This window comes from Cyprinodon variegatus, unplaced genomic scaffold (assembly GCF_000732505.1).
Source record: "Cyprinodon variegatus isolate N-32 unplaced genomic scaffold, C_variegatus-1.0 Scaffold1497, whole genome shotgun sequence".
NCBI classification, from domain to species: domain Eukaryota; kingdom Metazoa; phylum Chordata; class Actinopteri; order Cyprinodontiformes; family Cyprinodontidae; genus Cyprinodon; species Cyprinodon variegatus.
Genome location: NW_015151950.1, coordinates 32,364 through 59,757, shown reverse-complemented (window position 1 = coordinate 59,757; position 27,394 = coordinate 32,364). Strand labels below are relative to the sequence as shown.

The following is a 27,394-nucleotide window of genomic DNA, read 5'->3' as shown; positions in this document are numbered from 1 at the left end:
CATCCATCCATCCATCCATCCATCCATCCATCCATCCATCCCTTTATTGAGAATATTAATGTTTCTCCTTTAAAATGTTCTATAGATTTGATCAAAATTCAGAATAATCTAGTTTGGGCATGATAAAAACCCTCTCAACATTACATTATAGCAGAAAAAAAAATATTACACTTATTTTGTATTTTCCTGAACAATTTGTTTCTCTTTTTTCTTTTAAAGCAAAGGTTCGGTCAGCAAGGAATAATTAATTGCTTAATGGCTTAATTTTCTATACTTAAAACTAATATGTTTGCGGTGATTTAGTGTTTTTAGCTTTAATCAATAAATAAATTTAAATAATAACTTTCATCACGATCACCAAGTCCAGAAGCGGCCATTTTTGCCCAAATATAGTAACACCTCACTACTGACATCTTCCAGCAGTGACGTCACAGTGCAGTAAGCCTAGCGCCACTCTCCTCACTTAAAAGCAAAATCAATGGGAACTACTAGACACATCTGCAATCAACAACAATTATTTAAGATTTCCAGAGGACTTCACCATTGAAATTCACCACAGCTATAGTGAAACTGACAATGCCCACGTGCATGGGGCATCGGGTAAAAGTTAAAATAAATTAGTTATTTCACCTTTCCGATTCATGATCCTCAAGTTGGATTGCCAACTTGAAGAGGGAGGATTTACCATCAAACTTCTGGCCAGAGAAAAAACGCGTAATATGTAGCCAACATTTGGAAGAAGAATGTTTTCAAGATGACTTGGATAATAGCGCGTTGTGACAAACACCAGATACAGCACTGGGACTTGATCAACAGCCGATACCGCACCGTGACGTCACAAACCAGTAGGTGGCAGTAGTGTTCTTTGACAAACATGGATGCCTTCAGTAAAGCACATTCACATGAAAATTATTTATTATTATTAATTAAAAACACTTATTTATTGAACAGTATGTAATAATTTTATATTTAAAGTACTTTTAGAAGTTTGACTGCTGAATATGACCAGAATATTCCTTTAAATATTGTTAAAAATGTTACCCCTAACAATTATAATGCTGTGTAGCTGTCGTCCTTCTCAGTGCTTTACATGTCTATTTAAGCTGCTCATTAAGTCGGCCCTTTTCATTAGTTTTTCTTCCACTCAGGAAGTGTGGCGTGCTGACATGGTATCATGCATAAATTCTGCTGGGACTTTCATGAGACCAAAAAATTTAAAGCAGACCAATGAAAACAACATTTAAGCGCCACTAGTGTCTTTCTTTACTAATCATAGATTAGCTGCTGATTTTAGAGCAAGAAAATAACATTTAAAAACCTTTGCACAGTATTAAAGGTGGGATTTTTAAGTGATGGAGGATAAACAGCTGTTTAAATTGTTAACAGTTAAAGCATCTTCCTTGTGATTTTCAGAACAATAAAAGTTTTCAGGTTTGATCCTTTTGTACGATGTTTTCTCATAAGGTTTCCAGAGATTGTCACACCCACTGTTTAGTTTTAAAATATATTAGGAATCCAGTAATGAGTCTCTGGTGGAGAACCGCTGCAGTCCCTGAATGCATCGATGATTTACAGAAAAACACAGAGCACCAATTGACAGATGAGCAGTGACTTCATCAGGGTCCCTTCTAGCCTCTAGATGGCGCCCTGCAGCTGCTCCTGCAGCACACCATGACGTGAGAAGAGTGACATCAGACTTGTGCAGATGTTTGCACAAACAGCTTTTCTTTTCATTCTTAAACTGTTTAGCTAAGGAGGAAGTCATTGCAATTTAAAACAGGAGCATAAGATAAAGAAGATCTGGGGTAAAACTGCTGTTCTGCCTGATGAATCTTTGATTATCTTCTAGATGTAAAGTAAATGAAATGGCAACTCAGGAATGACAAACTACCCATTGCATTTTATTTCATTCAGTTCTTGTAAATTAACCCAAGTTTGAAAAAAAAAGAAAAGAAATCTTAAAAAAATAAATATCTAGTCTCTTTTTCTGATTCTGGATGAAATATTTTGCATCCTCGTATGTGGAGGTGAAAGAGAAACACCAAACCTCAGCTGCTAAGACCATGAATCACACCAGAAGAATTAAAAGCTGCTTCAGATGGAGATAAATAATTATTAATAGTGTCCAAACAAGATTAGAACAGAAACCTGACTTGCAGCAGCTGCACTTTCAGACCTGATGCTGCTGCTCTGTCAGATCAGCATACACTTAGTTTTTATCTAACCTAAAAATAATTCCGATTCACAATTTAAACCACAGCCAACGTTTTCTATTATTATAAACATGAAAACAAAATCTAACCAAATTAAAATTCCCACACATGGTTTTAATTACTAAATAACTTATTCTAAATTAATATTGACTAATATGGTTTTAGCTATAGAGGCTTCAACATCTTGGAAACTTCAATCATGTCTGGCTGTTTCTAAATCCAACAAATAACAGTATAATCAAAGCTGATTTCCTTTTGTTAGAGTTAAAGGTATTGTAGAGGATTTTCGAACATTTTTTAAAAGACCCGCCCTCTCCATTAAAAAAGAAAGCCCATGCACAACCCTGCACCTGCTACGGAGAGGGAACGCCTATTAAATGCGTGCAAGAGCGTGCACAAGCCGGTTTCTCCTCATGCACGCTCTGTTTAAAGGTTGCTGTTCTCATAGCTCATACAAGCTTACTGTCTCCGAATGTCTGCCCTACTCCCTAAATCAATATGTAGAGCGGGGACTATATAGTGGACTTTATAGCAAACTCAGTTAACTGACCGTTCGGACAGATGATCACTGCTTTTTGCTCCGTTGATCACGTGATTCCTCCTCCGCAGTGCGGTGCCTGCACCATCTTTGTTATTAGTCACCGCTGTCGGGTAGCGACAGCCTATGGCGACAGCGGGCCGCTGTGACAGCAAATCCCACAATGCTTTGAGAGGAAAGCTCTCCGCGCAAAGCATTCTGGGATACATATCCCTTTTTTGAGGCCTTTCTTTTCTTGTCATACACTTCATAGACTCTTTTTCTCTTATGACCCTCGGCAATTTTGAAAGAACCACGGTGAGAAAGATGAGCTTCAATAACCGTCTGAAACCGTAGCTCATCAGATATACGCCTAAAAGTGCGCATCCGCACAAAAAGATAGCTAAGGGGACGAGCGCATAGGATCGCCTCACCTTAACATATCACCAGAATGATTGACAATTAGGAGGACCACTTATTTAAATGATCCACATGTAAAATAAAAGATCGTCCTCTATACCTTTAAATTAAAACTTTTTTGGTACACACTGGATGGTACACTGCTGCTAAAGTTCAATGGGGGAATAATTCTCTGTTGCACATGTGCTCCCATGCATATTAGAACAATGTATGCTGATCTGATAGCACAGGCTGTTCTGACAGAACAGCGGTGCATCTGAATCACTTTGAAGATGCCGTTAGACTACCAACAGCGAAATTCTCAATGCTATTCGCTTGTAGAAACACTGGGCAGAAACACTGGAAGCCATTAGAAGTGTGAAAGGGGATTGAGGAAGACTCGAGGAATATCACAAGGCAACAGCTTGAGCAAACGGTGATGGATTTAGACCAAGATTACAAGTTATGAAGACAGAAACTTTTTCTTTACTATTACTGTTAAGCACAAAGTTAAAATGTTTCTGGATTCTAAATTCCTTTCCACTGTCGCCACATGCTTGTTCAGAGAAGTCAAAGCCTTGATTCAATCAACCAGGCTTCCTTAGTGTGGTCACTGTTTACCAGATTGGTCTCAATTTAATAAGATTAACTGCCTCTGATTGTACTGTTTCACTTTGATTTCAGCTTCCTCACTCTTAATATGTGGATGAGCCACTGAGCAAGGCACTTACATGTTATCTACCATCCTACATACTACTACACAACCTGTCTCTGACACCATCGACACCTCTGAGGTACATGTTCTCTAAGCTACTATGGCTTCCTAATCAAAGTTCTGCTCATATCCTTAGTAAAAATATTCTACTCTGACAGAACAGCACATTCACAGGACATTGCTGCAAGAACCTCAACAAGACCCTTTGGTCCATTTTAAAGAGTCCAAATCCAGCCTGAAAATGAATGAAATCTGCTGTAAGTCTGATATCACTCTTCAAACTCTCTGAGGTGTGTTGTTGATGAAATTACTAACCAAATCATCAAACACTGACCACACTGAGTCCAACAGTTTGTGAAACGGTTTCTGGCTCAGACCGAATCCAGGACTCGGGATTTGCGGTGACAAAAAAATGTGCAAAAATAAATACGAGTAGAGCTGCACAGGAGGTGCCAGAGCTGAGGGAAGGTAATGTGTTTTTTGATTGTTTGTTTGTTCGTTTTTCTTTCCTGAGAAAAAGGCGCAAATGGATCTGAGTGTCACTAAGTGCGGTGGAGCATAAACAGGTGTAAAGATCATCTTGTCCTCTTGAGTCTGCAGTTTTTATTCCAATGATTCCTCTTCGTTATCAAGGGAATCGGGATAAGTGATTCTTCACCAGACTCACTCGTTCCTGCATCCGAAGAAGTCCACGCCGATGTAGCGAGGGTATCCCTCCAACGAGTTCATGCCGACAGGATCAAACTTCCAGTACTGACGTCCTCGGATGAAATGGGCAAAGCCTGCAAAGTGGAACAAGAAAAGATCGTTTATTTATTTCTGGAAACTAAGGAAGAATGTAAAGATGCATCCAACGACATCCCATCAGAGTGAATGAACTGCATCAGAGAGATTATATTAGAGTGGGTTAAATGTTGTTTTTTTTTAATTGCCGCTCAGCTTTTTATATGATTTAAACGTTCTATGGCATGCTAAAGTTTATCTGAATAAGATCTAAAGATAGTTTTCAATGCAAATGACCCTTATATAGTATGCACTCATACCAAAACTACTTAAGTAAAATGTTTAAGACAATCAATCATTATCAAGCTTTTCGCTTCAATAAGGTTACATTCGGGGATGCTGGTCCATCGTCTTTCACACAATAAATAAAAGCAACAACAACAAAATAACGTTGCAGCAGAGGAAAACGGCAGATTTCAGAGCAGCTGCGCTGCCATCTGCAGAGCTGGAGCCTGGTGTGTCTTTGCACACAGGAACAGAAAAACATGGATCAACCCAGACCAAAGATAGCGATTAAACTTTAATACTGACTCTGACCAGAACATTTTTTAGTTCCAGCTAATTATCTATTAACACGAGTTTGAGGTTTGCTCTACTAAACATCACTGCAGTCATCATGAGGGAGAGAGAGTGGATGAACTTGAACCTGAGATTAATGCTCTGGTTGTATTTAGCAGTGTGGGAAAAAAATCGTTTTGCCGATATATTGTGATTTTTGGCTGCCTGATATAATATCGATCTTTCAGTTCCTGGAATCGATTTTTAAAAAACAAACTCTTTCACCTAAAAAAATGAGGGAAAATGGGCTACCTCTGCATCGGCACTCTGGCAGATAGTGCCGTGGAGCCCTTTTGCTGTGTGGCGCAGCGCCATACCTGTAGTTGAGGCAGTCACAGTGGAAGACGTGGACTGACTCTAACCCCAAACAACATGGATACCAAAACAACTAAATGATCAATATCATCTGATAAACATATACAGCACTTGGTCTTTTATCTATACATTTCATTTTGATAGCTGGGAAAAATATGGCAACATATATTGCAAAATTGTGATAAGTTGTGATAGTAAACAATAGAAATCCTCTCTGACAGCTTCCAGCTAGATTTGCATCAAGGTATTAAAAATATCTGACCCTTAGTTCAGTCAGAATCAAATCATCTACTCTTAATGTAGCTAAAAACATTAATAGGTCCTTTAGATCGTCACATGGCTGCAGCCAGTAAATTTCAACAAATACTTTGTTACTTAAGTACACATTTTAGTTATCTACACTTTACTCCATTACTTATTTTTCTTCCTACTTCTGACTTCTACTCATTACATTTTCACACAAGTATCTGTACTTTCTATTCCTTACATTTTTAAGACAAATGTTACTCGTTACTCTTGGCTTCGGTTTTATGTTTATAAATACTTATTTCACATGATGTGTGCCATCCAATGCAGATCATTGGCTCCATCCACATCTAGTGAAAACTAGTGTGATTGGATGAGTCATTGAACGCAAACACTCATTGGTTAGCTAAAGGAAATCATCAGAAGCAAGCAGGTGTTCTACAAACAGCAAACGTGAATTGTCTATGCCATGCTACAATGTTGGATTCAGAAAAAGATGTTGAAATGTCTGAAAGGTCGGACACAGGCGAGAGCGAATTGGGAGACGAAGACCAACAAGACCTCCCTCATCCTTGCCCCTATCTCAAAGAATTTTTCAAAATAGTCGAAAAACTGAACTTTCAATTCACATAGTGGCATCTGGCTGTTTTTTTTAAAGGTTACTTTATACTTTTATACTTTAAGTAGTTTTGGAGCACATACTTTTTCACTTTGACTTGAGTAAAGAGGTCTAGATGATACTTTAACTTTTACCAGAGTGTTTTTAAACTACAGTATCTATACTTCTACTTAAGTAACAAATATGTGTACTTTTTGACACCACTGCAAAAAACTATTTTTTGATGGATTCTGGTAAAGAGGTGGTGAGCAATCAATGTGACAGACTGCTGGTCAGAAACTGATGGTTGATGCAGTTTAACCTGGGCTCGTTATCGAAGAAAAAAAAAGAAGCTATTTTTCCTTCATACCGTGTATGTCCCTGAAGGCAGCATCCACGTCCTTGGGTATACCTCTCCAGTACTGCATGCTGCGTGGGTGCGGGGACTCAACCCGGTTCTCCCGGGGACTAAACCTCCAGTAGCTACCGGACCTGAAGAAGTAGGTGTTGTAGTTGGGGTCGTGACCCCAGCGAAGTGCGGCCTGGATGCTGGGTACGGACAACCCTAAATTTCTGATGGACTCAGGCCCCCTGATGTGCATCTCAGCGTCAAACACCCAGTAGTTATCTCCTGCAGAGACCAAAAATTATTGAAATCTGCATTTCCGTTGATGCCTCGTTAAGACTACAAGAATCCCTAAAGACTTTAATAGAGATTAAATGAAAATGAATAATTTCAATATTATTTATCTTAATGTATCGTTTCAAACTAAATTATCATCCAGGGTAAAATTCAGAAACCTTTTGTTTAACAACAAATATTGAATCATATTTACAAGTTATCCATAAAAATGTTTCTATGTTTACTGCTTTTTTGTACATTCAGCTCAATGCTGTGTTTAATACCAAACCCTGATTCAACCAAAATTTAAAACTGGAAATAAAGGTCTGTGTCTCATCTTTCTTATCTCCTTAAATACTATAAAAAATTTCAAATTCAGCTTTTTCCCACAAGATGTTGTGGTGGGAGGTTTATGGAAACCCCTTATAAATCCATAAAAAGTGTTACTGCACCTCAATCCCTGAGCAAACTCACCTTGGAAGAACCAAATGTTTCCCGATTTGTCCTCAAAGGCGGCGTCGATCTTGCTGGGGATCCCCTTCCAGTGTCGGGAGGCCAGCGCTGGGTAACCACTCTCCAGGCGCCCAGATCCTCCGGGGTCCCTGATTCTCCACACGTAGCCCGACTTAAAAAAGAACAGCTCCCCTCGGATCATCGAGACGGCGTCAAAGTCTGTCTGGCAGGCGTCAGGCTGCAGATAAAACAGACAACGTTATAATTCTAAAGAAAAAAACCACTGGAAAGCAAAAACCAATCAAACATATACACCAATATATTTATATGAATACCAACAACAAAAACATAATAAAAACACTTTATAAAAACAAATCATAATTTACTGTACAGGTTTACTTTTCGTACATAAATCTTGTCCTTCTGAGGCTTTGTGAAGGCAAATCTGTGTTTTCCAATATTGTGTTGCAAACTTAAAAAAAAACAAAAAAAAAAACAATTTACCAGTTTAGTCAGCTTTATATTTTTTAATATATAAAAACTATTTATTTCTGAGAATGTGTTTATTTATGAGGAACTATGCAAATTAACAAACACCTAGAAAGAGTAGACTATAATTTTCCAGATAGTTCGTTATTCTTTGCCTTTTCTAAAAAGTGCTTTAAATCAGTCCGAGCTGTCTTTCTCCATGCTGGGTCTGATCCTGACCTTTGAAAAAGGAGGCAGGGAAAGCAGAATAAAGCTACTTGCTGCCTGCCAAGCCTTCTTGCAAAAGATTTTTGCGCCCTTGGGTGGAAATACGTCACCAAAATCGAAGAGAAATGGAATGAAGCTTTACTAGTCATGAAAGATTTAAAATTGATCTTGCACATCTAAAAAATATATAGAGATATATTTTGAAATATTTTATATTTTAATTTAAAATAAAAAATATATAAATATATATATATTTTTATTTTTTTATTTCTATGTTCTAATCAGGGTCATTGGGTGTAGGGCGGCACACTAGCGCCCTCTATTGGCCAGCTGCCACTGCTGGAAAGGTTTTCTTCTAATGGAGATAAAGTGATAATAGGGCCTACTGGCTGATTCCTACCTGACTAACGTTCATCTGTTTCCTGAGGTACAAACTCATGTTTGTTTAACTGATAAAATGCATTGAAGGCAAACATATTTGCATGTTTGAATCTTTAAAAGAAAATGAGGCAAATGTGTTTTTAAGTAGGTCATTATTCAAATTATCACAGGCTGCACTCACATTAAGGTCGTTGGTCTCTGTGTTGGTAGGCCGAGCCCGTGGAGCCGGGGTTGGCGGTGGGGGTAGGACCTGTGTTTTAGCTCCGTACAGGTACTGGATGCCTTGCTTGTCGTCCTCGCTCAGCCTCAGCGGGTAGGAGAAGGAATAGTAAGCGGACATGATGCTTTTTGGTTTACGCGAATGCTGCAGGCCCAGGACATGCCCAAACTCATGAGCGGCGACCTGCAGAAGGTCTGTACCTGCAGGGAGGAGGGGAGAGTTCATACGGGGTCTGAATACAGGTGAGTGTTTGTTTTGACCTGCTTAAAGCAGCAGACTGTGGGGATTTAACTATTTGAGTCACCTGAGTCAAACAAGAAAAAAAGGCCCTTTACCTGCTGATTCACACCTGTTCTCACTTATCTGCTCACGTCAAACACACATATATCAGACATGTTAACCTTTAGATAATCATTCATCATACAAACCTTTTACCAATTACATTTTTAAACATTATTAAAAAAAGTGGTTAACCTCTTTGTTTTACTGGTTTGCTTCTTCTTGCACATCATACATACTATGATTTATATGCACATGATAAACTGTACATACTTTAACGGATTAACAGCTTTTATTATCTGGTTTTTTTATTTCCTTTTTTGCTGCAAATCACCTGTAACTGTCTGTAAAAACGGATCTGAATCCATTCAGTCCTTCTACATACAGAAGGCAGGTTTCTCTGCTTTAGCACAGCTGATTCAGAGAATTGCAGTTCAGCAACATCCTGTTAATCAGCCATCAATTAAAATCAGTTGTGCTGGAGCAGATGTTCTAACTTCTAACCCTGTAATCCCACATCCTTCGTAACCAGGCCGCTCCTGACCGCCTGTGCAAAGCAAAGCCTCCAGCCTCCGCTGTTCCTCCCGTCTTGCTCTGCTCCGACTTCCTCAGAGCTCGAGCAGAGCATGCGCGATATTATTATTAAATCACAGGAGAAAAACATGCAATAATGAAAACTTAATTTAATATGACGTATAAAAAAAAAATCCCATCAGCATATGTGCAGTTTCTGCCCAAATATGTTCTTTTTGTTGTAGATTTTTGTAACAGGGATAACTAGGCTCATACATGGTTTGTATGAACTACGTATTTCTCTACCTGTTTCTCTTCATCCACGCCTGCGATAAGAAATTTCTTTTGAAGTTGTCTGAGGTGCTGTTGGGCATTTTGACTGGATTTGATCAATTTTTTTAGCCTCTCGGTATAAAATTAATATTTTGATTAAGATGAGAAATCAGCTTCCTGGTATGTTGAAGTACCAATAGTTTGCATCCAATAATTTAAACAAACGGTCTTAGTTTTTGGGAATATATAAGAATTATGCTGTAATTTGTAGTTACCGATCTGTGGTTACCATATTTTAATATGATAAACTGGATCTTCTTGCCATTCTTTGTCCTGTTTAGTGCAATTGCAATTCCGGATCTTGACCTGGTTGGACCGGAGTGGAGCAAAAAATAACTCGGCTCCTTATTTTAACTGGGACGGACGGAGAAGACGTATGTGGATGGTGACGTGCGGAGGAGTAGCGGTGGATGTGGAACAGTTCTCATTGGTTAACATGAAAGTATTCTGCACGATGTAGGTTAGCGGGGCGGAGCAGAGCGCTGATGGAGCAGGTGGACAGCACCCCTCAAGGACTGACTTTGGGCATCAATCATATAGAGCAACTAATAACAACAAATACTGGAATCAAATGACTTGATATGCCTTGTTTTGTGCAAATAATACTTTACAAATAGGTTGTGGGTTTTTTTTTAGATAGTTTTCAGTCTGATGTGAACATTGACTTAGCCAGAAATAGCAAACAGAATAGGCAGTTCTGCTTTATATTTCTACACATCATCAAGTTATTTTTTATTAAATATATGAGGAAAATATACAAATAAGACACACATTTCAGGTCTGATAGTATTTTTGATACATAGAAGCATACATTGTTCACTTTTAACAAAGTTTCTAACTTTTAGAGCAAACTTCACAGTAAGAACAAACTCACAGACACAAAGTAAAGTGATCCAAACACTCACCCATGTGATTCCCCAGGGTCCAGGTCTCGTCGTAGTCAAAGTGAATGTCGCCCTGTCGATGTGTTTTTGGGAAGAAAGCATGCGCTAGAATCCCACCCGGACCGTCAAACGGGAGGCTGTCTCCATGCCAGTAGCTGCATATGAATGAAACAAACACACCAATCAGAAACAAACTACTTTGTAAAAAAAAAAAAAAAAAAAAAAAGATGTCCTCTCATAAATCTCACACAAGTCAGAAGTGATTAAGTATTTTTTTGGCGATTTTATCAATAGTTCTTAATATCAAACTGAAATAAGTGCATAAAATTGACTTAAATATTCTGTTGAGATTATTCTGAGGTTCACTTTATCACTTTAGCATTTCCGCATAAACATTTCTGGGATGCGACAATAAGCTTTAAATGCAATGATTCAAACGGGAAAACCACAGAAATGATTACAGAATAAAAACCCAGAGTCAGCAGATACCAATCGCACATAAAGCATTAGTGTCAGCAGAGTGGTGCCTGCTTGTCCCCTCTTGCTCCATTATCTCTGTCCTCATCTTTACAGCTCTGTAAATCTCTTTGTAGCACAGCTGTTTGTCAGAGTCTCATGCTATGTTTGGCTGGTGTAACAAAAATTATCAACATGTTTTTATCCAGAACACAGTTTAGACCAACAGAAGTCCACTTTTATCTTAACAATTAATTTAATATTTGTTGTTCAAACAACTAATATTAAAAACAAGAATTGTTTTAACAACTTGAAAGAGTATTAAAATATTAATTTGTACTCGTCAAAGTTTTTTTCTCAATTATTTTTCCACTCACTAATGAAGGAGAAGAATCTCTCCTTCCACCGTCGAGCCAAAGGGATTTTTCTGTGCGAATAAATCAAGCCTGTTCTACGCTGAACAATGCAAACAGTAACATGCAGCAATTTCTAAGCTTTATTTAATGTTCACAGCAAACAGAGGGTGATCCTCTCTGGTTCTGAACATGGGGACACCTCAGGGCTGTGTGCTCAGTCCACTCCTCTTTACTTTGTTCATTCACCGCTTTCCACCCCAAAAACATACTTGTGATTAATACAACCATGATGGATCTCAACAACAACAAAGATGAGACTCACTGCACAAAGGAAATCCACCATCTAATCCAGTGGTTTTCAGAAAACCTTGTCCTGACCAGCTGTCATGATTTTGGCACTGATGGCTGGCTTGATTGCTCATTTCTTTCACCTGTCTAGCTCTGTCCTGTTCCTGATCAGAATCACCTGTTCCAGATTCTTATTTAAGCTCTCTGTTTCCCAGCCAAATGTGGCAGATTATTCTTGAGCATTTGGTGAAGAGAGTTTTCCAGGGTACTTATTGTCCTGATTATCTGATCCTGACCCGTTTTTGCCTTTGGACTTCTGAGCCTGCCTGTCCCTGTCTTATTAGTTTTGCCTGCCTGTCTCCGGTCTCCTGTCTGTTCTGCAGCCTTCCATGTCTGGAACTCTCTGGCAGCATCTGCTGCTTCTGTTGGGTCAACCGACTGGAGCCATCGCCATTCTTTAGACACTGGATGGAGCTCTTAAACAAGGTTAGTGACTCGCGCATAAATAATCATCTTCCTTCAGATTATCGCAGTCACTAATCTGTGTTTCTCTCCCACAGAGCTTCAGTCATAGATGCCCTAACCACTGAAACCGCAGATCCACAGCCCGCTCTTGTATTAAGAATAAACGCTTTTAAGTAATTCACTGTCTGTCTCGCTTGAGCTCTGGCTACTACGTTCTGAGCATATTACACTAGCAAAACCAAGTAAGCTAATGTGGATATCAGTAATGTCCACAAGTATGTATAAAGCCATGTTCCAGATACACATAGGCAGTAAAGAGTGAGGATAACATTAACATCCTGGGTTTTCACATCTTCTCTGACTTCTCAAGAACTCATAACACGAAGACTGAACAGAGCCTCTTAAGGGCTGGTTATCCCCCCGAAGCAGTGTGTCGCAGTGAGCTTGTTGCAGGTAGTTTTGATTTATGCCCAGTTTTGAAGCATGGTCTGCACTATAGTATTCCACGGCAAAATGCAAGACGGACAATCATGAACTAGCCGTGGGTCTAGATATGGCCGAGGCGGTGAGGAAGTGGGGGCAAGTTTGTGTGACAAGGCAGGGACATAACACGCACCTCGCTCTTCTAGCTGGTCCAACTTCACGAGTCGTTTTCCACAATGGCGGTCATACAAACAAAACAAGACGGTAAGGTTCCAAACAGGAAATACGCATAGTGTAGAGTGGTTGTAGATCTGACCAATCAGAAGCCTCCTGTCTGCAGCACTGTCTGCGGTCACCTACAATTTTGGAGAGGTGCATCAGAGCGTCTGCGGAAGGAGCGGGGGAACATTTGCGTTCACTGTGGCATACACGCAGACGACCTGGTTTCTGAGTATAAATCAGATTTTATTCCTCAGGAAAAGTATAGGACCATCCTTCAAAGGGCTCATTATCTTTTTGATGAGCCACAACAGAGTGCATCTTATGTCGAAGTGTAACACTGTGGTACTGAAGCTTCATGGCACAGGAAAGAAACCGCCTTGACGAGGTGATTAAAAAAACATGGGATGTCCACGCCCTAAACACCGGCTGAGATTAGAGGAGACCCAAAACCATCTCCGCTGACTCCTCCCACCCTATAGCACAGCCTGTTTAAAGCACGTTCTTCAGGAAAGCAGAATCATCCGGAAAAGGACTAACAGGTTCAAAAAAGACTAAATTTACATTTTGCTGCAGTTTTTTGCTCATCACTGTATGTTCTTTGTGTCGTTTATTCAATGGAAACAATTCCACTTTGTATTAGCTTCTGCTTATGCATTTCGACAAAGAACATTCATATCCCCTTTATCTTATCCTCTTTTTTAAGAGCAGCAGCTTTAATGAAACCTGCAGCTCCTCAGGCCTCTTGATGAGTTAAAAACTTCTGCTCAAACTCTGAGTCTTGGATCTGAACTTTGCAGATTCTCTAAACATAAGATCATCTCTACTGGATCAGTACCAAATAAACAAGGCCTGGTTGAATCATTGTCGGTCTCTGCTAAAGCCAAACATGGTTGACCAGAACCAGGAGTGTGAATCTGTGAAGTCGACTGGATCAAGCTAATTCTCTTCAGGCATCTTAAAGCGTTTGGAATAAAGTTAGGGACAGTTACAGTAGTATGAGGTAAGACGTCTATCCTGTTTATGGATGAGTCACAAGTAAGTAGAATTTGTGCTTAAATGAAAAGTAAATGTGTACTAAATGAAAGTAAATCCCAAAGAGGAGGAGGCGCCCCCTAGGGAAGACAGGTGTAATTGCAGGGGGACGTGGCAGAATGAAATGGAATATACCGGGCCTTTTTGAGAAGTATTTTATAAAGAAATTATTGATAGCAATGCTAAATTCTGTCACACAATACAATAATGAATTAAAAATTAGAAAGTTTAAACGTTAGTTTTATGTTTTAACAGACTTCAGTATGCAGTTTATTTTTCCTTGTCCAAGCGTTGAAAAGGTTTGTCGTTAACTTGTAAATCAAAGGTGTCCCAGCAAATGGAGTTTGGGGACCACTATTCCAGAATAGGATGTGTTTATTTTCATGCAAAAGCAAACTTTCAAACTAAAAGTCAGAATGAATAGAAAACATGCGTCTCGTTCCGTTTCCGCTTTGAGCTGTTACCTGGAAAAGTCGATCCGGATATCCGCCGTCCCTCTGCGGACCTCGGTGAAGGTGAGAGGTGTGACATCACTCCAGATCTTCACCGCCTCCCGAAACACACGCCGCACCTTCTCCTCGTCCATTTGCCAGGGGAAACGTACAATCCTGCAGGAAATCAGCACAGGTGTCAATGTCAACGCATAAACACAACAAGCACGGCGGCGGGGAGGGACCACCAGCGACGATATCTCTTATCTCTGCAGAGATGGAGGGGAACTGTTACTGATCTCTTTCCTAACTGTTCAGATAACAACCACCCAGAACTAGGAAAGCCATGCAAAATGGAAGCATTAAACCAGCTCAAATTTTTTCCTTTTTTTCATAAATCTGTCTTAGAAAAGGCAAAGTTATTCGTTCTGATAGCACAGAGGATCGAAGTGACTACATCAGTGGTTTGTGCACTGGGTCAGGGTTGTTTTTAACTTGTGAGCTACCAGCATGATGTAACTCAGGGAATTGTACATTTTTAAGCATGTGGGTTAATGTCGGAGCAGTCACAACACGTTCCGCTTGCATTAATTACTGCTTTTCTACAGCAGTGATATAAAAGCTGGCTGAGCTGACCAAGCATGTTATTTTGCCCCAGGATGTCAAACTATAATTTTTCTGTTGCATAGAGACAATAAAGGTTAAACAAACATGATAAACGGGGTTAGCTGGGGATATTTAAAAGGGACATTTTCTGTGTCCGCTCACATCTCATTCTAGCTGATAAAAACATTAGAAAACTCTGAAAATAATTAGTTTGAACACGACTATCAAAACACTGTTGCAACCTCAGTGTAATTAATCAGCTTTCTTGCATCCTTCATTCGTCTGTTTTGAGTTTGAGGTACAGGTTGAGACTTGAGAACATATGATGGAAAGACTGCAAGTACTGAACGTGGAAGAGTTCAGGTATCTGCAGGTAGATTAAAAAGATGAAGAGGAAGGTGTTCAGACATAGTGGGGGGGATGGAGAGCAGAGTGATTGGGGGATTTGCAATGCATTCTGGGATATATCTGCCTATTCTGAGGCCTTTCTTTACTTCTCCTACACTTCGAAGACACTTTTTCTCTTACGACCCTCTGCCATTTTCAGAGAAGCGTGGTGAGAAAGGTGAGCTTCAATGACTGTCTGAAACCGTAGCTCACCACATATATACGCCTGAAAGTGCGCATGCGCAGAAAAATATTGCTATAGGTTGACAATTAGAGGACCGCTTATTTAGATGATTCACCCGGAAATAAAAGATCATCCTCTGTACCTTTAAATTGTACCTTACTGTGATTTTGTGTGCTGTTGCCCCTCTACAAATCTCAGTTACCGCACCCTCCTAAATTACTATGAAATGCTATTGGAGTCTAATTGGAAAATGTGTTTTATAACAACACATAAAAGGAAGTAAATAAAACTAAAAAGATCAATCTATTAACAGAGGATTAAACATAATTCAAATATTAGAGTCACTGAGTTTCCCATAAAGTTTCACCTTTTTTTGTCTTCAGATTATGTTCAGGGTCTGACTTCCTCTCCTGCTTCCTGTCAAACACTCAAAACGTTAACATTTTGCAGCCATCTGGGACGTCCTTCAGTTCAATTTAACTGTTAAAGCAGTAAAAACAAACACGGCTCTAAACTCGCCCTGCGTGACTTCACGCTTTACGCAAGAACTTCTTCCAAAAGCTCAAATTAGTGACCGATTCTAAATAAGACTAAATACAGGAGGAAAAGAGCATTGAGTGTAAAAAGCGTAGAGTAGGTGGGGTGCAGTATGACCTGGTGGGCCGTTGCCATGGTTCTTGTTAACCACATCACTCAGGTGTCACTTATATCGACGAGATCCAGCAGAATCTAATTAGTCTGCGGCTAGTTCTGCCTCCTCCTCCCCCGTCCTGCTTTCTTTCGGTGTGCCCTAATATGCTGTTATGTTAAAGAATGAGTACAATGAGAGGGACCCCAGGAGACGCAGACAGAGAGGCAGCAGCCAGCAGACGCCGGCCAACTCTCGACGGTGCCACAGTCCCAGATGAAAGAAAACCAGCACCTCTTTGTAAAAATCATAAACCTATGACTTCATTTCAGATTGTTCTATCTGCTTTCTCATCTTTCATTGCTTTTCTTAAGTCTGTCACTCATTTTTTTGATATTGGGCTCCAGTTAAGCTAGCTGCTGCTTTTGAACCTACTTATCAGCTGCTGTTTGGTCCTGAGAAAATGATTAAGTTATTTTTGTTCCCTTGTGGAAACATCTGCTCACTGCAGCTGGAAACTCAGGGACGCTGTGTAAGCTGCAGGTTTTAGTCAGAATCTTCAGGTCAAAACAAAAGCAGCTTTAGAAAATGTTCACTGTTTAGAATCGCATTAATAAACCTCTGCAATCCATTGTCCATTGCTGCTTATCCTTGCGGGGTTAAGGGGGGGTCTGGTGCCTATCTCCAGCGGGAAGTGGTTGAAGGCAGAATGCACCGTAGACGGATTATTGGCTCATGAAAGAGCAACACAGGACAAACAGTTTTCTCCGGATTACTTGGAGAGAACTCAAATTCATGGAGGGAGCATACAAACCCCATGCAGAAAGATTAGGCCGGTTATTAAAGCCAGGACTTTCCTGCAGCAATGAAACAGTGCTGATGACTAGTGTTGCACCGATATCAATACCAGTATCGGGCGGGGCCCCTATCCAGCACTAAAATGGTAGTATCATATCGGAAAGTACCAACAAATAGGGCACCGATACCATTTTCAATTCAATTCAATTCAATTCAATTTCAATTCAATTCAATTCAATTCAATTTTGAGAGCCAAAAGTTTATCCAACTATTGTCACCAATGCCAGGTAGGCAATAAAAAGTTCTACTGGATTCCCTTTGTATTACTCTTCTTCCTGCTTCACAAAGGTAGGCAGATGCTTGACAAAGCCATGATGGCAATTATTTTACATCCAAGTAGTGTGCAGTTCTTCAAATATAGACACACACACAATTTCAAACAGATGGTATTGGTATCAGCTAATACTGCACAGCCAGGTATCGGTGCCAAAAAATGGCACTACTGATAACTAAGCGAGGTAATATGATGATTGATTGATTGACTGATTGACTTTATTGATCTCATAGCGGAGAATGTGCCACTGCCAAAGGAAGAAAAAGGTCCATGGGATGCATAAGATATACAATGAGATAAGGGATACACAATGCCAAGAAACAAAGCCTTAAAGAAGAAGCTAACTGCTGATCATTTTCAAGTGAAAATAAAATTTTTCCCAGAATTGGACGTCTCAGTATGTGAAACGCCTGGAAACAGCTAAACATCCAAGTGCTCCATCCCTCATTTCAGAAAAATGTTAAAGTGAATGTCATGACAGACAGAAAAATGTTAAGCAATATCAGCTTTGGAACAACTGAAGAGGAGTCGCTCTTCCGGAGAGAAAATATGGCTCAGGGTTAGCAATGCGGCGCCTGAATGAACCACAAGGCTGTGGCCCAATTAAACAGATCCACAATAGCGGATGCTTTTGACTGTAATTCACATCAACATGAACACCACAGCCTGTCAGCACAAACACAGACCGTTAAACATGGTGGTGGACAGTTGATGATACGAGTTTGTATTGCAGCAGAAGAGTTTAGGCACTTGGCAGACATTTACTTATCTATTTTAACATAAATTCCTCTGAAGTCAAATATCAAGACATCTGAAGCTTAACAGGACAATGATTTCAAACAGAGCAGCACATCTTCAGGAACAATGACTGGAAAATAAAACCAAACATGTCGTTCCAAAACATCAACATAACCAAAATAATATACTGTGGTGGCGCCTTAATAATCTGAGCAGAAACAGATGTCAACATTTATCAAACAAATGAAGCATCACTGAGGAGAAGGCTGCCCCAGCCACCATGCGAAGGAAACTCATTTCAGCCGCTTGTATTTGCGATCTTATCCTTTCGGTCATTACCCAGATCTCATGACCATAGGTGACGGTGGGAATGTAGATCGATCTGTAAATTGAGAGCTTTGTACCCAGACTCGGTTTCTTCTTTACCACGACAGTCCTATACAGCGACCGCATCACTGCAGACGCCGCACCGATCCGTCTGCCAATCTCACACTCCATCCGTCCCTAACTCATGAACAAGACCCCGAGATACTTGAACTACCGTTAGCTTAAAGTGGTTCATAATATGCGCTAAATTACCCTTAAATATTCAAAGTATGCTGCTTTTAATGACAATTTAGATAAACACTGTAAATTTAACAAACTAAAGTAGTGAATTTTGCCAAACTTAATCTCCCCTGTAAGAAACTGAATACACTGAGTCATCTTTAATAAAAATGTAAACATACTTGTAGGTAAGGTCCTTCTTATCAAAACGGCCTCCATGTAGCACGAAGCGTCTCTGGCGATGTCGTCCTCGGTACTGTACATCCTTCTGGCTGGGGAAGTCCGGTACGCCACAGCGAGGACGGTTCCAAGTATTCGAAGCATTTGTTGATGAAATCGCCTCCTTTACCAAGTCCTGGGGGTGAGGAGCCTTTCCTCTCTTCTTCAGGGCCGGGGACTTCTCAGAGGCCTGAAACAACAAGGAGTTCAGTTATCCTCCAACAGTGTTTAACACATGCAGCCAAATATTAGTTTTATAACTCAGATCTGTGTTTGGGTAAAAGATGACCTTTAATTGAATAAGAGTTCACTGAGTTTACTAGAGCTCGTTCTGCAGAGATCATGCATATCTGACCCACATTCAGCTTAATGACAGCTTGACCTCCTCACCAGGTCACGGATCCACGTACTTCCACCCCATCTATGGTCCCTGAGTGACCCATTATCCCTAATGCCCCCCTTCAACCCGATCCAGAGGAAATGACTCCACTCATTTCCACAGAAGCTAATTACAGAGCAGAGCCATCCCATCGCCACCTCAGTCCATACCCTCCGAGAAAAAAAAAAAGACCTGCAGTCCGGGAGTGAACAACACTGCAGGGTGTACTCTCCCTATCAAGAAATGATATACATTTCCCTTTCCGCTGCTGCTTCCAACAACCTGTGGGAAAAGACGGTATAATTTCATTGTGCTGAAATGAGACTAATTACCTCCATCAGTGGATCCTGTCAGTCTGATGTGAGCTGCGCTGTTACATAAGGTCTAATTCAGAGACTGCTGTTGTTTTCATGTCGTCTTATTTATGACATTCTGCAACAAGCATCACTTCAGCTCTAAGGAAATGATCCATTAAAGAAAAATACTTATCCCTTTTATACTTTTTCAATAAATGATTGGAGGATTTGACATTTTATTGGAAATGAATGTCATTTAAAAAACTAAGCTTTTTAGTTTTAACTTCTCCCTGCAATTCCTTCTAATTTCTCCACCTCTTAAGGCCAATCAGCGAACAGCTCACAGTCTATTAGATTGGTGAAACAGTGAATCCAACTAAAAAATCCATCTTAAAATCAGAATCTAAAGAGCAATATAAAATGAACTGTTGGGAAAGGACAAAATAGAACAAAGCAGTTAGAATAAAGACAAAGTGAAACAGTTGAGGCCCAATCAGGAAAACAGACGCCCAGGTGAGGCAAATATGGAAACAACCAAGAAAGACCATAACAGATTAAATCAGAACACATGGAACAAGCCAACCTTTGCCCAAACAGAGAGCAGGGGAAACAAACAGAACAGAGATGACCAAGATAAGCCAACACAGAATCAAAGCTTCACCGCAGGAACCCACAGATGATGAGAGTGTCTCTTGGTGGTTCTGTAAGGTGAGATGTTATTTATGAAAGACCCACTGTGCCGGTGTTTCCTCCTCCTGACCTGTGACCTCTGTAAAACAAAATACCACTCAGAACAAAAAAAAAAAAAGAAAAAAGTAGATATCTTCTTTCTTTCCCCTACTTTAAGAGTTGACCCATTAAATCTGTATGGACAGTATAATATTCCTCAGAGGGAAGCCAGACTCCTGTTTGTGCTGCGTTTCAACGAGCTGCTCCACAGTGTCGCTGATGTAGGTTTGAGGGAACAAAACCCAGCGGGATTCGTGGAATGTGCTCCAGATTGCAGAAACCGAGTGACTGATGGGTCTGAATCCCAGAAAAAACAACTGCACACACCTCACCCCCCTCCACTCTTCACCGGCTCCTTTGTTTCACTTTGTTTGGAGCAGATTTCAGCTGCTTATTCCACTGCACACAGCACTTATTCATGTCAGAGGGGATGTTTATGTTCACATCCATGCAGCTCAATCTAAGCGCCTTGTTGGCGCAAAATGAGATGCAGCTTCTAAACAAAAGACCTCAGAAAGGTCTCTATCCACCCGCGGAAAGCCTGCTTCTGGTTAAGCCTCTGCTTTGCTTTTGTACTGGAAGAAATGTGTAAGACCAGTGTGATATGGGCTACTATCTGCCTTCCTGGAACAGAGGCAGATAACATGTATAAAGACAAACAACTGAAGCCTTATCATGGGATAAAGCAGCTCCAAATGCCATCAATTTAAAGGTTCCAAGATAAAAAACATTGAGGTTAGATAGAAGATGTACATCCAGTAAAGGCACCGAGTTTAGCCTTAGGAGGGCACAGATGATCAAACAACGATCCAAAGGTCAGAGGTCAAGACGGTCCAGAGGACTGGTAGAAACCTTAGTGAACTAAAACATCCACATCTGTTCTTTATTTTACTTATTTCAACAGAAAATCTGGTCCCCAAATCAACAAGTGCATAAGATTTACACATCCTCCACACCAATGCATACTGCAGGTAGATGTGTGTAAACAGCACTAAAATTAAGCATCTTTTATTGGCTTTACATCATCAAAATGCAAATCTTACATCTTAAGGAAATCACAGGGCATTTGTTGAGGATAAAAAATCTAAGAGATTAGAATGGCAAGTATGTTTTTTTCTGGTATCAGACTTTTTGAAACCACTGAAAGCTTGGCTTCGCTGGGTTTTAGGCTCGCCTTTTTTTCCCATCCTGTGGCTTCGATGTATTGTCTGTCCGCTGGGATGGGGGATGGCTGGCATTGGATGGGGGTCTTGGACCTCATCCTGCCAGGGGAGCTGGTTGGTTGGTGTGGCTTTACGGGATACCCCCACCATGCCTGGATGCATCTCAGATAGTGGTGTTGGTCTGTCTGGTTGCCTTTCCTGTGCCTGCAGTCAGGTGGGGATGCAGGATGCAGGGCTTGGAGAGGCTGTGACTGGCTGTAGGGGGTTAGTGGTATATGGGGGGATGCCATGGAGGGGCTTTGGCCGGCTACGTCGTGGAAGGGGGGGTCCCTCCTGGGGTCGGGTCTGGGGCGATGTTTGGGGATAGGCTTGGGGTACACTGCTGTTTTCCTCTCTTAGGCCCCGTCCACACGAAGCCGAAGCCTGGCCTAAACGCACAAATTTTTCACCAAACCAGCCTCTCATCCATACGAAGCCGGCGTTGCGGGGTCTGTAAACGATCTTTTTTTATTAAGCCTTCAGAGTGGGAAGATTTTGAAACGCCGTTTTCGCGTTTCCATCTTTAAGGTCTGACCACATTTTTTTTTTACACGCATGCGTCATAGCGTCGCCTCTAAACACGCATGCGCGACACAGTATCACAACAACAATGGCGCCGTACTGTGTTGAATGCTTGCTGCTCATGCTACTCACCCTGCTGTCGGGCTTACAACAGAATCTTCTTCTTCTGGAATATCTCCAGGAAGAACAGAGCATTATCGACGACATAGTTCAGCACCTGAATTTGACTGAACCACGAAAATGGACCCGCAGGGCAACCATGTATAAATATTAGTGCGCATGCCCAACATTTCGTCGCCTATTTTTGCTTTGGCACCACAGCGCCACTTACAGGCCTGGCATACATTTTGCAGCGTTTTCATGCATTCGTGTGGACGATCACATTTATTTTACGTCTCCGTCTTTACGACAAACGTTCTCGAAAATATTAGCGTTTCGTGTTCGTTTTGACTTCGTGTGGACGGGGCCTTAGTTTTGGAGCCTTTTCTTAAGCCGCCTGCCCCATTGACACTAGGGTGTCTGGTGATTGCCTAGGTGGAAAGGCCCCTAGACCCAGGAGGATAGTGTAGGAAAACGTTTTTGTCTCCGTTAACTGCGTCTCTGTGGAGACTATATGTATACATTCTATATTATGGGTGGATTGTGCGAATGGGACGATGAGTGTGAATTTGTCTTTCTCTACTAGTCAGGTTGAGTGTTTGCCCCCCTCCAACCTACTAGAACATTGCAGTTCCAAAGTATGAGCAGATCCCGTATGCTGATGATAGGTGCCTGTGTCTGCTGCCGCGGTAATGGTTCTCTAGTTGTAGGGTTTGGTACTTCGGTGAGCGCTGTCTCATTCCTAGTGGCTGCCCTGCCAAGCCTGTGCCTCCTGGTCCTGGGTCCTTGGACCCCTAGGCTCTCATCCAGGTCCACCTCGGATGTGACCAGCTGCCGGTGGATCCCATGGGCTTGCTGCTGCAGCCCCTTGGGTCCGCGGCACTATGACCTCTGGGGTCGGGCCCCTCAGGGACTAGGGCCCTTTGGGGTTTGGCCCCTCAGGCTCTGGGTGCTCTTGTCTGCCCTTCTCTGGAGTGTGCGACCACCCCTATGTCTGCCCTCCTTGTGTCCCTGTGATGTGGGGTGTCTCTTGATATCTGGGGCTCGCATTCCCTCTCTGTCTGTCAGGGGCCCTGAAGGGCGAGTCTGGGGTCGCCCACACCTGCTATTTATCATATTTTCCTTCTGAAGAAGCTAGTTAAATCCTTTAAACCCGAACATGCTAATATATACATACCACAGGAGTTTGGTCTAGGTGTTCACGGATACACACTAATACTAAGCTGCAGCTACAGAGATATACCACCCTGAATAATATTATGTACTCGCCATAGGTTTTGCCTTCAACATGCATGGTTATCTTAGGGACACCCGCTGCTCTTGAAGCATTTTTTTGTTTACTTTGTTTGTCTGTTTTCTTCTTCTTTTTGCTGGTGTTATGTTCTCTGTTTTTATATCCCCTCCTCTCATACAGGTATGGAAGCAGGCTTCTAGGAGTTGCTGTGTCACTTCTGTCTATTTTTGCTCTTTTGTTTTATTTTCTCACATTTTAGGTGCTATTTGCTGTCTCGATCTCTTTCTCTCTCCCCTTAGTTATTATCCCCCGTTTCTTTCTCACCTCCCTTTCCGTCTCCATGTCTGTTGTATACAACATTACTCCCTAAATCATTTTCAATTAAGTTTCATATACAAGTACCAAGGATCTCATGGCAATGCCCATAATGATCTTTTATGAAAGCAAATCTGTTTGGCTATCATCTAAAACATCTAAAACAGAAGACAAAACAGAACACACAGAAAAAAGAAACCCCTACTTTTAACACCAAACAACTCCCCTTTTCAAAAAGAAATGCACTTAATCACATTCACAGGGTTGGAGCTTGAGGAGAGCTGGATCATATGGGATCTGCACCACCTCTCTAGGTGGCCCAAAGACCTTTATTCTCACTGATGCCCTCAGCCTTTCAACTGAGCTCACAGGCTTTCTGTAGGATTTTTGGGGACTGATGGAAGTTTGATAGTGTTGATCTGGCCATATGCTATGAATCATCAGCCTGCTTAAAGATCCTTTGATGACCAATTTTCAAGATCTTTGGATCTTTCACCTTAGGTGTCAGTTGCTCTGAGGTGCTTTTCATATCACCAAAGCTCAATCTTAGTCTCATTTGACTAAACTGGATGGTTCCAGTTAAGGTCTCAGTAGATGTAAGCCAACTTCACATTTTGATATTTGTGATGGTACAACATTAATTTTTTTTTATCTACCTTTCCTTCTAAACAAGGAGTTGTTAAGGTGACTTGGCAGATGCCAATGTTTGCTACACTTCTCTACCTGCCTTATTCGTCCTCCTCCTTCTCCTCCTCTTTCTATGTAGTGCCAATATAAACCTGGGTTCTCATCCAGTTTTTATGGTCTCACTTTCACCTGTTTGTTATTAATGCTCTGACAGTTTAGGGAAGTATGTGTCTTATTACAGCTGTTTCCTGATACAATTCCAGAACTGCTTCAGAGGAGGTGTGTATTTGCTTCAAAAATAACACAGGTGTACCCCAAGGCTCAGTTCTTGGTTCATTTCTTTTTAGGCTCTAAACAAATTATCAGCCATATTCATGCCATGGGGCAGGATTCCAGAAGTATGCTGATGATGACACAGTAATATAAAGTATGTAGCTGGTACTGCAGTTGCAACTGTAACAATGCAACTGTCACTGTTTTTGGAGTCTATGGCAATAGTAATGTTTTAAATCCAACGAATATTGGATTTAAACGGCTTCCAGATGTCATGCCTCATGCAAGACTTTAAACTAAAATGTAACCATTAGGTCAAGATTGAGAGCAGAAATTTGAAAATAAATTTGGCTTTCAGACGAATTAGTGACAGTTTAAGGTAAGATAACATAGACTCCATTGATCTCATAGAGGAGAAATTCACTTGTCACATCAGCTCAATAGTCAAAAGAAGTTGCCAAAAGGAGCAAAAGGTTGATATAAACATATATACATATTTAACAGGGTTATTGCACAGGTTATTGCATGGGGCATTATTTTAATATTTAATGTTTCATGCTGAAAAAAACCCTTATGTGCTAAAGGATTTTGTGTGTCAACTTGTGAAACAAACACATTAAAAAAATACTTTTTCAACCATAAATATTCTATTGCTTTCATTATAAAACCTAAAGAGCTACTCTGACCTCTAACATAAGGCCTGTTAGGTAAAGCATTAAGTCAAGTCAGATTTCATAAACATTTTAAGCTTTATACCAACAAAATAACAGTGGAAGTGGTTTAAGTGTTTGTAATGTCCGGGTTTGAATCTGGGTTATCCCAGGAATTGCATCCGGCCCTATAAACTTTGCCAAGTCTTTGACCAAGTTATAATGATTTGCTGTGGCGACTGCTGAATATTGGAACAGCAGAAAGGACACAAAAAAACAGCCCGTCACCTGAACTATTAGTCAATTATACCGATAATACCACTTGATAAACTGAATGAGGGATTATAATGAAACCACTAGCATCAACACAAACACCTACTCCATCACCTCACAAACTCGCCATGAAACAAGGATAACAAAAACATCTGCACAAAACATAACCCACAAAATGGTTCTAAGACTTGAGTACAAAACTGTATTCTAACAAGACATTTAAAAAAAAAATACTATATTTCTAAAATAAAACAAACAAACCCTAAAATGCACAGTCTTCTTTTCCCTTCTTAGTCACTAAGTGGGCTCTTCTAGAACCTGGGGAAAGGCCTTATTTCCCAGGGGAATCCTTTAGCCTGAACACACTACAGAGGGTGAGACAAAGGTAAGTCTTCTGCACCTTGAATAACACAATAAATAAACTTTAATTCAATAACCTTTTTCAACAAATATCAATGACAAGTTAAATCCTTACACGTTATCCGCTTAATTGTAGCTTTATTCATATAAGAGAGCTTCTTTAAGAGCAAAAGTAAAATACTTCAATCTATTTCCCATCTTGTGGTTATTTCATTTAATATATTTTAAATAAATAATTTTTTTGAATCTGTCTCTATGTAACTTGATGATCTTTATCACACTAAAAATCCCGCACAACATTCTAGCTGCTGCCTGCTTTGCTCAAAAGCTTTCAAAGGTCTCTGTTTAGGACCGACGCTTGAACTTGGGGTCATCGGGTCACAAACCATCCTTCATCCTAAATGCACCAAATGTGCAAATGTGTTCCAGCCCGACCCCGTCTGATCCCAATAACTGCACCGGGGTGGGCGCAGTGTTGGCTTTCAAGCTCATAAAACTCTGCCTAATTCTAACAGTTGGGTGTGATGTGTGTGTGCTGTGTGCATGTGTGTGCGTGTGCGTCATTTCAAAGGGAGACGTGGAAAAAAACGAGGCTTAGTAGCTGAACCCCACCAGCTGGGTGTCAAATGGATTGTTTGACTCGTCTGACCCCCAAACAAAAGATTTATGACAGTCATTCCCAACAGGTCCAACATCAATGTTCAAGGTTAAAGCCACAGAAAAGTGGATTAACCAGATCCAAAAATGTTATCCCTGTGGTTTTCAATAAGGTTTACTTGATACAGAAACATAGTTGGACTTTTCTCTGACCTTCCTCTATTTTCTACATGTCCTTTAGCTTCAGTCATACATATGTTTCTAATCTTAAAGCAAACATAATATAATGACTAGTTTTAAATAATTTCCCTTTCTAAATGAAAGAATTGTCCAAACCAGCCATGCACGGTGTGAACATATCAGGAAAGCCATTAATTTCATGTCACAACATAATAAGAATATATCAATTGCTGCGATAGACTGGTGATCTATCCAGTGTGTACCCTGGATTTTGCCCATTGACTGCTGGAGATAGGCACCAGCACCTCTCGCAACCCCACTTGGGATAAGCGTGTTAGAAAATGGATGGATATATATTGATTGATAGACACATGGCGCAATAGAAAAAAAAAGGGCGATAGAGTTTTGATATAGAATTTTAATTTTTTTTAATAGAGTTTCTATTCCTTATCATTGTAGCCTATCATATAGGTTGATTCTACAGTCACCACTTCCCACCAACCAATCGCAATCGCGGGCCCACCTTCACAAAGCGCTAACCTCTCAAACTGCAACACAGAGCATGTGAAGTTGTCACAGCAGGAGAAGCGGAGAAAAGCGGCCCAAAGAAGGGTTTTAGTAGTTCACCAGTTTGGCAATATTTCAGTTATAGCAAGTCAGACAGAAACCAAGCCACAGTGATTTTTAGAATTTGCTGGGAACCATTAAAAACAAAGTCTGGTAACACAACCAACTTGTTTTATCATCTAATCCACTCAAACCTGCAGGCAGGGGCGGATTAACCATTAGGCAATAATAGGCAGTTGCTTGGGGCCCCAAG

General features: G+C 40.7%; 1 protein-coding gene across 1 annotated transcript in view; it reads right to left on the bottom strand.

The window, feature by feature from the left end:
• Nucleotides 1-3,488: 3,488 nt before the first annotated feature.
• Nucleotides 3,489-27,394, bottom strand: part of LOC107103644 (stromelysin-3-like) — a 46,743-nt gene continuing 22,837 nt past the window's right edge. The window contains exons 2-8 of the mRNA XM_015403422.1: nucleotides 18,802-19,028; nucleotides 14,432-14,575; nucleotides 10,747-10,880; nucleotides 8,678-8,916; nucleotides 7,441-7,657; nucleotides 6,715-6,975; nucleotides 3,489-4,626 (exon numbers count right to left, since the gene is read on the bottom strand). Of these exons, the coding sequence (XP_015258908.1) occupies nucleotides 4,508-4,626; nucleotides 6,715-6,975; nucleotides 7,441-7,657; nucleotides 8,678-8,916; nucleotides 10,747-10,880; nucleotides 14,432-14,575; nucleotides 18,802-19,028 (1,341 nt within the window). The 3' untranslated portion in view covers nucleotides 3,489-4,507. The remainder of the gene's footprint in view (nucleotides 4,627-6,714; nucleotides 6,976-7,440; nucleotides 7,658-8,677; nucleotides 8,917-10,746; nucleotides 10,881-14,431; nucleotides 14,576-18,801; nucleotides 19,029-27,394) is intronic.